This window comes from Haliaeetus albicilla, chromosome 4, assembly GCF_947461875.1.
Source record: "Haliaeetus albicilla chromosome 4, bHalAlb1.1, whole genome shotgun sequence".
Lineage (NCBI taxonomy): Eukaryota > Metazoa > Chordata > Aves > Accipitriformes > Accipitridae > Haliaeetus > Haliaeetus albicilla.
Window position 1 is genome coordinate 23,799,454 of NC_091486.1, and position 12,194 is coordinate 23,811,647.

The 12,194-nt window shown below is 36.5% G+C and overlaps 2 protein-coding genes across 7 annotated transcripts in view; one reads left to right on the forward strand and one right to left on the reverse strand.

Moving 5' to 3' along the window:
- Window positions 1–4,904, forward strand: part of DYNC1I2 (dynein cytoplasmic 1 intermediate chain 2) — a 31,184-nt gene extending 26,280 nt beyond the window's left edge. For all 6 annotated transcript variants that reach the window (XM_069781416.1, XM_069781415.1, XM_069781418.1 and 3 more), the window contains 4 exons: window positions 874–1,018; window positions 1,852–1,992; window positions 2,994–3,119; window positions 3,834–4,904. In XM_069781416.1, the coding sequence (XP_069637517.1) occupies window positions 874–1,018; window positions 1,852–1,992; window positions 2,994–3,119; window positions 3,834–3,947 (526 nt within the window). In that variant the 3' untranslated portion in view covers window positions 3,948–4,904. The remainder of the gene's footprint in view (window positions 1–873; window positions 1,019–1,851; window positions 1,993–2,993; window positions 3,120–3,833) is intronic.
- A 2,450-nt stretch (window positions 4,905–7,354) lies between these two features.
- SLC25A12 (solute carrier family 25 member 12) overlaps window positions 7,355–12,194 on the reverse strand; it is a 52,367-nt gene continuing 47,527 nt past the window's right edge. The window contains exons 15-18 of the mRNA XM_069781421.1: window positions 11,220–11,358; window positions 8,771–8,929; window positions 8,491–8,581; window positions 7,355–7,969 (exon numbers count right to left, since the gene is read on the reverse strand). Coding sequence (XP_069637522.1) covers window positions 7,780–7,969; window positions 8,491–8,581; window positions 8,771–8,929; window positions 11,220–11,358 — 579 coding nt within the window. The 3' untranslated portion in view covers window positions 7,355–7,779. The remainder of the gene's footprint in view (window positions 7,970–8,490; window positions 8,582–8,770; window positions 8,930–11,219; window positions 11,359–12,194) is intronic.

Genomic DNA, 12,194 nt, shown 5'->3' on the forward strand with positions numbered 1-12,194 from the left:
AAAATAGCTGTATATGAATTCATGTGCACTTTTTCTCTGAGTAAGAGCTTCATTAAAACCAGAAGAAGTTGGAATATTGAATTGGTACTATGCTGCCTTCAGTGACTAGGAGTTGTGTTGATGAGGGCAGCGTAGGTCACTGCGGTTTTATTCATTTGAATTGTAGCAGAACATTCCAAACTTCGTATCAGTTCTGTAGATAATTGTACAGTAACATCACGCACAAATCTTAAATTGGCTAGCTTTTCTCCTGCTGTTCAATCTATTTTGAAATTGTCTGACTGTATCTTATCAATTGCTTTCTTAAATATAATTGAGTGTCCAGGTTTCATCTCAAATACACATCACCTTGCTGCACAGCTTTTTGGTTCCAAAATACCCAAAATTGTATCACTTTTGTGTAACATCCTTCCCATCTGTTCTCCCCTTCTTTTTCATCGTTTCTGATAGGAGGCTATTAGGGATATATTGTTACTGTTTTATGTCTGAACCCTGTGTCCATAAGGTACATGCAACTTCTCTTAAGTCACTGGGAGTTTTATGCTCATTTCTGAGGACTGGATTTCATTCTTTGTATGAATGGAAGTTTTAGCTATTGCTTGGAGAATAACATAAGTAAATGTGTGGACTGATACCTGCTGAATTTTGGCACTTAAGGTTAGCAGAAAACAGATGTCAAAGTTAAGGTCCACATTCAAGCCTGGTCTTCTGTGATCCTGTTGTGATGTGATGAAGCCTTTTGCAGTGGGGTAACATCCATACAAAGCAGCAAAATCGTCTTGTGGCTATATATAAATTGCATTTCAGTGCTATCTCTGTCTGCGGATGTATGGTTTCCAGATAAATTAACCCTGGTTATATATTCTAAAACAGCAAAGCTGGAATCAGTGAGATGTTTGAAGGACACCAGGGACCAATCACAGGTATCAACTGCCATGCAGCAGTTGGACCTGTAGACTTCTCGCATCTTTTTGTCACCTCTTCTTTTGACTGGACAGTAAAGCTTTGGACAACTAAGGTAACAAATAGATAGTTCAGTGATTTTCTTTGTAGTCCTTGACACAAGGTGGTGCTATAATGTAAGCTACTTAAGAAACTTCAGTAAACTGAAGTCAAGTCGTGTGAAGCTTTCTAGGATCCTAGCAACAGTCCTGCAAAGAGGAGACAGCTGATGAACAAAACTATAGTTGACGACATAAAGTTTTGCTTTCTGATTGTACATCATTTCTATACTTCTGATCCATTCTGTTCATCCTTTTGCCCTTTGTTATCAACACCGATTTACAATGTAACCAAATGTTGTAAAATCAGTTACTTCATATTATGCATAGGGCAAATGTTTTGCTACAATTTTGTGGAGGACTATGGGGACAGCACCAAAACTGATGTCAGTTAAACTCCGTGAGGCTTACAGTGGAAATATCTGTCATTCCCATTGCCAGAATTACCTCTTTTTCTGTTGGTTTGATGCCCTGAGGAATGCAAAGCGGAGGAAGCAGAGTCACAATCTCCCAGTAATAGTCTGAAGTGCTGTCACTGTGTTATTATTGGCTTGATTTACAAGATTCTTAATGCATTAAATTTACAATCTCTTACTATATTGGCTTGCTACTAGTTTGTTTTATAGTAGCAGCCAGCAAAAAGGCTGCATGCTTTGGAAAGCATCCCTTTAATAATAGCATTAATTTTTAGCTGCTTTTTGTGGAGGCATTTTTTAAAGTAAGTCAAAATGTGAATTGCTTTTTAGTTATTGCTGATAATGCTGTTGAAGTTCTGTATTTTGCTTTACCTGTTAGCTTTATAGTTTTGAAGTGCAGAGCTTGGGTATTGCATTATGTTTGCTTTTTTCAGAATAACAAACCTCTCTACTCCTTTGAAGACAACTCAGATTATGTTTATGATGTGATGTGGTCTCCAACTCACCCTGCCTTGTTTGCCTGTGTGGATGGGATGGGCAGGCTTGACCTGTGGAATCTCAACAATGATACTGAGGTGAGGCAGTCAGGTTAACAATCAAATGTAGCTGGAAAAGTGTTTGTACACTTTGGGGGGAAAAGTGTCAGGAGTTTACCATAGCGTTTTGGTCTGGTTTTTTGTTGTTCTTAAATATTCTGTAGTTCCAGTAGTTTCTGTGTAATAAGTATCATTCTTTGATTACAAGGTTGTAATTCAGATGACTGCTCATAATGAATGACAGTGGTAATTAACTTATTTTACCTGTAGCACAAGTGCAAAACATCTGCTGGTGTAATACTGATCCATGTTGTCAAAGTGATTATAGACCTCCCCCAGTATGACCTTGGCAGGCTATAGCTTAACAGTGTGAACAAACCTGTTACCCACACACCACTGTTGTTCCTATTGCCATAGTACTATTGCAGTGAAATTGTAATTTGTTTCTAAACTTAGAGAATTGAATGTTTGGGTTTTCTGGTGTGAGTTATAAACTTAATTATAGTATGAATCTTTTCTGAGATTTAAACTTGTTGGATGTAGGTGACAGGAAGAACCTGACAGATACTCGGTACTTAAATCTCACCTTCTTAAAACTGCATATAGAAGAAAGAGCAGTTCTGTAGGAGCATATGCCAGCCTATGGCTTCAGATTGGAACTACCCAGTTCTAGCCTTTGGACAGGATTTGACCTGCCAAAGCAGCTGACTTCATCCCTGCCTTCTGTCATATCTTTCTTGAGATCCCAGGGTTCCTCCTTGCTGTCTGACTGAATGCATGTCTAGGCCTCCTGCCTCATGACAAGAGTTCAGATGTGCTTTTTGATAGAGGATGTTTGTACTTTGGCCAAGGGACAGAAGATGTATCATTTTGGTCATGTCACTGGTGATAGCTTAAGGCCACTGAGAGTCTTTGAGGTTTACATACTCTGCCTCAGCTGAAATGTTGGGCACTTCTTTTGATACAACACTGAGGGACTAGGTGTGTTCTGTAATCTCTAGTTTACGGAATTTTTAGCAATGTGTTTTAAATGGATACAGGTGCCAACTGCAAGCATTACTGTGGAGGGCAATCCTGCTCTGAACCGTGTGAGATGGACGCATTCTGGGAGAGAGATTGCTGTAGGTGATTCAGAGGGACAAATAGTTATATATGATGTGGGAGAGGTATGTATACCATTTATTGTGCAAAGTACATTACAAAACACTCGTGTTTCTTTGACTCTTATTTAGCAACTTGCTTTTAACTTTTTTCCCCTGTGATTAGAGGAATAATGTTTAATTTTTATTTTGAAATTAATGTTACCTTTTTGTGTCTATTTCAGGTATTCTAGCATAACTTTTTAGCATGCTATCTGGCAGCCAATCAAAAAAATAAAAACATTTTTGTAAGGCTGGTGAAATAAGATAAAAGAATCAATGGGTTGGTTTGTAGAGATTTTATGTTCTTTATACCTGGCACGTGAATTCTGACCATAGTTTGAGAAGTACTGAACAAAAAATTCTGCAGTGAAGCAGTCTTGACTTTGTTCCTACAGTGAAGCTGTTGCTATTGCAAGTACGTGTACTGCAGTAGTACGTAACTAATTGATGGGATGATGATACAGCATTAGTAGTGCCCTTTGGAGGCAGTCTCTCAGATGGAGACCTATCATGCGAGCTTGTAATAGTACCATTACATACTTAAATACCAGATTCTCAAATTCTGCTTCTTTTATTAGTTAGAGATTTTGATGTTCAGACTATTTTAAAAGTTACACTAAATAAAGGTAAGCTTTTCTGTTGGAACCTCTTCTGAACATTACTTGAGCATTCTGCTATTCAAAATGAACTCAGTTTTTATTTATAAGTAGGCTTAAATAACGTTTTCTTTGTCAACAGCAAGTTGCCATTCCACGCAGTGATGAGTGGACTCGATTTGGTCGAACGCTGGCAGAAATAAATGCTAACAGAGCTGATGCAGAAGAGGAAGCTGCAACCCGCATACCAGCGTAGATCATTAAAAATAGGCAGCAGTGGTAGACTTGTGAATGATTTGATGCAAATCTTAAAAAGTGTAAGCATGTGTCAGTTCAAATAATAGCTTAAGGGAGGAATATATGGATTCAGCTATGGACTTTGAAATGTATTAAGATCACTGAAAATCTGATCTTGCATTGTCACTTTTTATATATAAATTACAAGCACATTCTTGGATTTGTGTAACTTTTAATACAGTTAACTTTGACTTTGCAAGGAACTTCTTTTGCTGAAACACTAACCTGATGTAAATTTACTATTGGGCTTCTGAAATTTCCACTTTGTAACAGTATCTATTTCTGAAAAGTACAAGTTCTGTTTCTGAACTAAACTTTCTATATTCCACAGACTAACCTTCATTAGGTAGTAAATTTCTGAAGCATTCTTTAATTTGAACTCTTCAAATTACCCATGGATATGCATGCATATGTTCCAAGTAAGTTTCATTGTTTATATATAGATAAGCCTCAGACTCTGGTAGTGGGTAATACATGTGAATAAAAATTTGTCTGTAGTTACAAACTTACTTGATAATTGGACCTGAATTAATGAAATACATATTTAATAATGAGTTCTTTTGTTTGAATTGGTACATTAAAAGGTGAGACTGATTCATAAATAAATATTATATGAGCACTTGTCAGCTGCCCTGACCCCTAATCTGTGTCCCTTCAGTAGTTTCAGAGTAGAGAGTTCCTGGGAGCTGCTGGTTTCATTTTACTACACACATCATGGAGTTGTTTTCTGCCTCTGACCTCCACTTCCTACTGTAGCAATCAGGCAAAAGAAAAAAGGCTACTGTTGTCAAATTTTTCTTTTCCAAAGGATAAGGCACTAGATCTTCACTTAATTTCTGTAGCATGATGATCTGCATTCTGTTAACTACAGACTTGCTACTGATTTTCCATATTAAGTTAAAGAAAGACATTTTCATTGCTTTTTAACATTTTTATTGAAACAAAACCTCTCAATGGCTTGAAACAGAATGGTTGGAATTTTTGTTAAATTTTTTTAATACATCTTTCTTAGGACATTATAAAGTTTCCCATTGAGACGGGGTTTGGGTTTCAGGTTGGGGGGGGGTGTTGTTTGTGGGGTTTTGGTTTTTTAGTAAATATTCTGACTTGTACTAATTGGGCACCAAATCAATATTGGTTTCTTTAACTTATGACTCTAGGTTCGTTTCTGGTATTCTTAATCTGCTACAAGCTTATGGCTTTGCCAGAAGAGCTGTTTTATATGCTTAGAAGTAGGAAATAGGTTTATCTTCCTTAATCAGCTTTATGTCCAGAAGTATTCTTATTGTTCCTTCATAATTTGTGTTTTAAGTTGGGGCTTTTTTTTCTATTTCTCCTTGTCTCAGTTCTGTTACAAGCAGCTCATAGAGACACAGGCAGCAGTAACAGCAGTTCTGCCGTCAGGAGGTTCTCATTTTCAGTGGGTTTGAAAGTGAAATTTATTTGGCTTCCACTGGTGTTGGCTTGTCAAAAGTCCCCCCCTCTTTTTAATGCAAAGTCATGCTGTTCAGTTTTACATTTACCTTGTATGTTTTCCTGAACCTGAGGAGAGCAGCTATCTGTTCAGTTGAGAAACATGTGAACTACATAAAGAACAGGCACATCATGTGATGATTTTTACCCTTTAGGCACAAGAATTCTTAACAAGCAGTTCTGTTGTCTTGCTGGTTTTTTTGGCAGGGGGAGGCAAGGGGGTGGGCGTTTGGTGTTTTGGTGTTTTTTACTGAGATTATTACTTCTCATTTAATAATACATTTCCTTCAGACTTATCTACTGGATTTCTGAAAATATAAGGCTTTCTTTCAATGGATTGTGGCATTAGTTTTACATAATTTCAACCTTTAAATAATTTTCAATGAACTATTCTGTATTCATTCCTGCTTGTGTTCCTCCCTCACAAAACAGCTGAGTACAGGTTAAAGATATTGTAAAACCCATACCTGCAACATTAGGAGAGCAACAGTGATGCTAGATACTGTAAATGATCATTCTGGGAGCCACACTGTCCGGTTTTGGAGCTGTAAGAAATACAAATGCTATTTTGCAGTGTAAAGTCTCCTAAGGCCTTGATCAAGCCAGTCAACAAACTGTGACTAAGATTAAATGCCAGTAGGTACCTACCATTTTTCTATCTATTTAGAAAACACAGAACGAAATACGTAGATATGGGAGAGGGTTCCTGGGAAGCCTGTCTCTAGAAAACTCCACAGAACACGTAATTCTTTAAACAGAAAAAAACAAAGACTGGAAGCCTTCTAATGGGGTTACATATATGCATGTTGCAGAATAGTGATCAAACTCCCAAGTTCGATGTATTCTAACCTTTAGCTCACTAAATATTATTCAGCATCAAAAGATTCTGCATCTTGCTTAGAGGCTAGAACTGAAGAAAGACTTGTCTGTTTGTCGTGTTTAGTTTTTAAGAAGCCATTAACTAACTTAGAAGCCACTAAAACTCTTCATATTGGCCTGCTGTCACCAGAGCAAGAAAAGAGTAGAACCTCAAATCAGTTTATACCACTGGGATACACTGTACTCCAGCATATTTAATCCTGAAAGAAACATGCAAAACTAAAGATTGAAGGTTGTCATACTTCAATAAGCAAGGCTGGAAACCCACCCATTTCTTTTCTGGCTGTAGGGGTAGTATAACTACTTTTCTTCTAGGACTGTAGAAATCTAGACACCCCTATTTCCTCTGACATTTTTGCGTTTAAAAATTACACCCGATAAACTTTTGGCAGACATTAGGCCAGAAATAGTTCAAGCTTTTCCTTTCTCCTCTCCTTTTACTTAGCCTTCCACTCAACTGGAAATATAAACAATCAGTTTTGCACATAAAAAGAATGTTAAAGTGGCTGTGGTTTGCTTTTTTTTTTTCCAGAATAGCCTAATTTTTTAATGTTAAAACAATCTAGAAATAAAGAGAATGCCCTCACTTTTTTATAAAAAAAACTTCCATTCTGGAAAAAAGCACTCTGAGTAATAAATCTTGTAAAAATTCTTGAGTCTGCTAATACCTGGCAAATACTTCATTTTGTTTTAGATACACTACCATAGAGGTAAGATCTATCACACATTTAGTATTAACATGTATTTCGAGGGAATTCCTTGTTACAAAGTAGTGCTGCAAAATAAAATATTGCATGTGCTCATCTAATTACTATGTTCTCTTACAAGACAGCACGTTGCATTTTAATACCTTTGCTGTAACTAGCAGTGAAATGCATTCCTTCAGAGGCTATGTTCTGTACTGTACATTGATTAAATGAGTGCATCTGATCTTTAAATTTTAATCTGTAATCTGTGGAGGGAAAAAAACACACACTGGACAACTTTTCTATAAACACAAAGTAGTGAACTGACTTAAGTGTTTTTAAATATTTTATTGTTGTGATTGTTAACAAAACACCTTCAAAACATTCTGTACATTTCAAACTATTTTGAACTGCAATACCCATTATATAAATGTACGTATACAGATGCCGTGATGTCTCTGTACAAAGATGTACAATATGTACAGTAACATTAAATGCAAGTTGTGCAAGGCAAAGTCTAGGCTACAGATTCATGCCACTGGTTAAAACAAGGCATAGAACCACAGCTTCAGTCAGTTTCTTTTGTGCAAATAAAATAAATGCAGGTATGTATTAATATTAGAAATGAGTAATTAGATTTGCAAGCTCAGTTCAGCTAGAACAACATGCAGCTGACTGGAAAAAATACAGTACTACTCTTGTGAACTTTTTTCCACTGCATCACTTTGTTAGGTTGAAACATCTTTTCAGGATTCAGCTGCTACCTTTTGGTTGAGCCAAGGTAATACCAGGAGATCGAAACTTAGGAAGATATAAACCAAATTTATTTTCTATACCAGCAAATGTAGCTGTAGCAAGTCTGTATCCACCTATGTGCTCAGGGTTAACAGGAGGAAGGTCTGAAATTCGAGTTTTTGAGGTAGGTTCTGATCCGGAAGGTTTGCTGTTTGAAGAAAGAAAAAGAAAAAAAAGCCTTTCCTTTATTTAAAGTGTTTTCTTAAGCCTGAATAACTTTACAAAAGATAGACTAAATACTTAAGGCTTTTGTCTGAGTAGGGAAGACTGTTAAAGCTGACCTTAATTAATTCACTTCTCTGGTCTAGTAAAGTAAGTTGAGTTCAGACCACTACTTAATGGGAAATCAAGGCCAAAAGTGAAGCTACATTTTTACTGATAGCTTTGTAAATTCTTTTAACTTCCACTGGCACAGGGAAAATAGAGTGGAAATACAAATTTTATGTAGTGTATTAAAATAAATATGAAATGGCTCTTTCTATTCTTATCTGTTTAGAATTAACAGGTGAGTTTGTCTCAATTATATGAGGAGGGGGGGATTTTTTTGCATACCTCAATCTTAAGTTCGGGTGTTCAAAGTCACCAAGTTTAAGAGGTCCCATGTATGAAAAAAGTAAGGTCTTTTTTAACTTGGCCGTTTTTTTCCAAAAAAGCAAATATTTGACTTACATGCCTCCAAAATCGACATAAAACCATCGCTGCAGAAGTTCATAAGTGACCAAAGTAACACCAAACTGGGGTGAAGATCTGAACACACGAGCTGTTAAATATTACAAATCGTAATGTCAAAGAAAATAATTTCTCAGGAGAGAATCTAAACATTTTTAACAAGAGGTTATGTTTTTCAGAATCAAACCTTGTAACTACTGCTCTAATTTGAGTCCTTAACAAAGCAAGTGCCAATTTGCAGATTCGGCATCAGCCTTAATATTCAGAGTGCATTTCTCACCTCCAGCTCCCTTCCAAAAAGCCGAAGGACCTTCTTCCCTTAGAATCTTTCCAAAGCAGTCAATAACTCCACTGTATGTTGTCTGACCAGCGCGAGCTGCCACTTGCAGTCTTGTCTTGATGACATCAGCAGGGGTTACCAAAGAAGCAGCAGGCACACCTTTTAGAAGAAAACCACATTTAATTTGCACAGAGAATCTTGTAAAAGATGAAACACTTCTAACTGAAAAATACAACTGCAAACTTTAATATTTTTTGCAAGGATTAGACATTACTAAAAATGCAAGTTCTTACGCTTGATGCTAATATAAACTGTTGTGCTTGGTATAATTGTTTTTGAGTTTCTTCTAAATTTAAAGGCTATAACTGATAGTAAAGAAAATAATAAACTATCAACAGCAATTCTCTCAACATCTTCTAGTGGTTTGTCATTATCAGTAGTTTCAAAAAGATAAGAGAAGCATTTTTAAATTCACACATATGCTATATATGTAATAAGAGATATCCATGACAAAAATTAGTTGTGCAACCTTACTGTATTTGTTAATACTCTACAACATATTTTGCAAATTACATGGATGATTGATTTGGGAAGTTGAATCCTACACATCCATTTGTTAAAGGTGTTAATAAGAAAACTACTACTTAGAACACCTATTCTACAGAAATATGTCTGTACTGCTGTTTGGACTGTTCTGTAGGAGAATAGATGCTGCTTACTTCAATAGGCAAGCCATAAAAAGACTGAGGACAATGAAGGTGTTTTACAAGCCTGCTTAGTACCAACAGCGTGATAATAGCCAACAATGATGGAAGAACAAATCTCCACTTCCAAGGCACCACTCTCAGCTTTCTAGTCAAAGGAAAGGAGAAAGTTTTCAGAAATGTACTCCACAGTATACAACTGTGTTATCTGAGATATTTCTGAATACTTCTGAATGCTGTAAAAATTTCATCCTCTTAAGAAGAGGAACCATCTTCTGACTTAGAATTTTGAAATTGATTTTGACTTCTGTTGAACTTTTACAATTGGTTAATATTGAATTAAAAATTTAACAAGTCACCAATTTGCATAGGTGATCATAAACTTTGAAGTGTTGCTGATCACTTCAGGATGTTTTAGAGGAAAACAGAAGCAATACAGTTAAGCCTACAAGCATATGCTAATTGCAACCATATGCAGATTTTCCTTTACAGGCAAGTATGTTCAGACTGTATTCTTCCCTACTGCATATGCGTAACAGGAGTAGATTGAGCAGTCGGGAATTTGAAATTTGCAATTCAGAAAGGCAGACTCCTGTACGTGCTATAAAGCTAGGCCTATGAGATTTACACACATTTTTAATAGGGTTCATCACTTAGTATGGGTGACCGAGAAACATTAATCAAACAAACAAAGAGAAGCTGTGAAGCCTGTAATGTAAAAACAGTGAGTCTTTGTATGAGATACAAGTTAAATAATAATATTTGTATGTGCTTCTGTGAGTACAGTAAGCTAAATAATTTTCCATTCCTGGCAGCTCTGCATTACTTGAGAATAAACAGGGCTACGAATCTGTTAGTAGTTTCCTAGCTGGTCTCTCCCTTCCCTCTGGCACGAGGAACCTACCAACTGGCAAAGAGCAGGTGCAGCCAAGCTCTGTAACAAGTCCAATATGGGAAACTGCTCTTTACACACAGATGGCTCATGACTGATGTATATATAGTGATTCCTTATGACTGTAACAAGTAACAAAAGGTCCGGTCAGCCACTGATGTTTCTAAACTGCACAGATTCCAACACTGAATCGTTCACAATTGAGAGGCTGCAGATACCTGGTTTTCATCCTAGTGATCCAGTCTGTGGCAGTGCAGGATCTGGTCATCTGTATCCATGTTTTTAGATGACCACCACTACAGTTCCTACCTCTATTAAAAACAACTTTTTATGACCACTGCATATTCTCTTTATACTAAACATTTTTTAGAAGCCTTAAAATATTTTAAATTTCAGAGTATGATACTTTAACTTCAGCTTCTTTACAAACTAATGCCCTATTTTTAGCAATTACATTTGAACAAAGTTTCTTCTCAGTTATTCAGGAATCCAAAACTAGGCAAGTCATTTTCTCCTTAGCTCTTATGATCTCTCATCTTATGTTCATCAAAGATTCAAATTAGCCTTCAACTCTGAGAGCACAGTAACAAGTAAAACCCCATTGAGACAGACAGATCAAATTTGACTACAAGTTGCTGAGCTGCATTACGCTGTTTATCCACATTATGCAAATGTAATTAGTACTCATCAAAATTACATCACCTCCCACTAAGGATAACAGTGATCAAATTTAGATTAAATCAGATACAATGGTACAGTACCCTTCCTTTATATGGGGCTACTGAATGAATATTAAATATTGCTCACTAAAAGAAAAAAAAAATTACTTCTAGAAAACATTCTGTAAAATTACCTGCAATGGCTCCAGCTGCAAGGAGATTAAGCCCTCCCACATGGCCATTTTCATCAGCAAGCATCAGTTTACTATGAGCATAAACAGGAAAGTAGATTGCAGAAAAGGGAATGTCTCTGAGGAAACATGCTTTGGCACCCTGTCACATAGAAAAAGAGACATAATACAAATCAATTTTGTAAATAAGATTAAAATTGATACCCAGCAAGCAGCTTGAGCCCAAGAAGTACCAATTCTTTTGATCTACCAGGTAAATAACACAGGAAATAAAATGTCTCAGGAAACAGAAGATGTAGGGTTGAGCTTGAAAAAAAGAGTAAAGCACATCTAAAGTAAGTTTCTAGAATGAGGAAGAGTCAAGGTTCATGTCTAATTTCAGTAAGCAATATGTGACATCAATCCTGACGTCAGTACCTAGGATAAATACCTTTTACATACGATGTGTCCAAATGCGATGAAAAAAGTGACAAAGGTCTGTCCTTATGTCTTGCTGACAACCACCACAACCATGGAAGCAGCAAGACAAGTCTTTGCATGCCATTTTTTCCACCAAACACAAAAGCACTACTAAAATACCAGTGAGAACTGTAAGACCTCATACCGATCTCCACCGATCATCATCTGGTTGACTGAAAAAGCTGTACTGGAAGGTTAGTAAAATGAGGGAAACTGCTGCAAAATGGGAAACATTTAGTAAGGGGAAGATACAGGGAGACAAAACTAGCAGCCTACAATAATAGTGCAAGGACTAGCTCCTGGCCACAAACTAGCATTAAAGAGTTCCTTTAACAGAACTTTGCATGGTGTAAAAACAGTGGAATACTCATAATAAAACATATCTAATATTCTTCTTTTAGTAACTTCAGTCATCAGTCTGCTACCAACTAAAATAACTCCTGTACAAAGCTCAAATAAGCCCTTGTACGTCCAAAAATCTCATCTGCATACCCTGAAAGCGTGCACTATACAAAAACA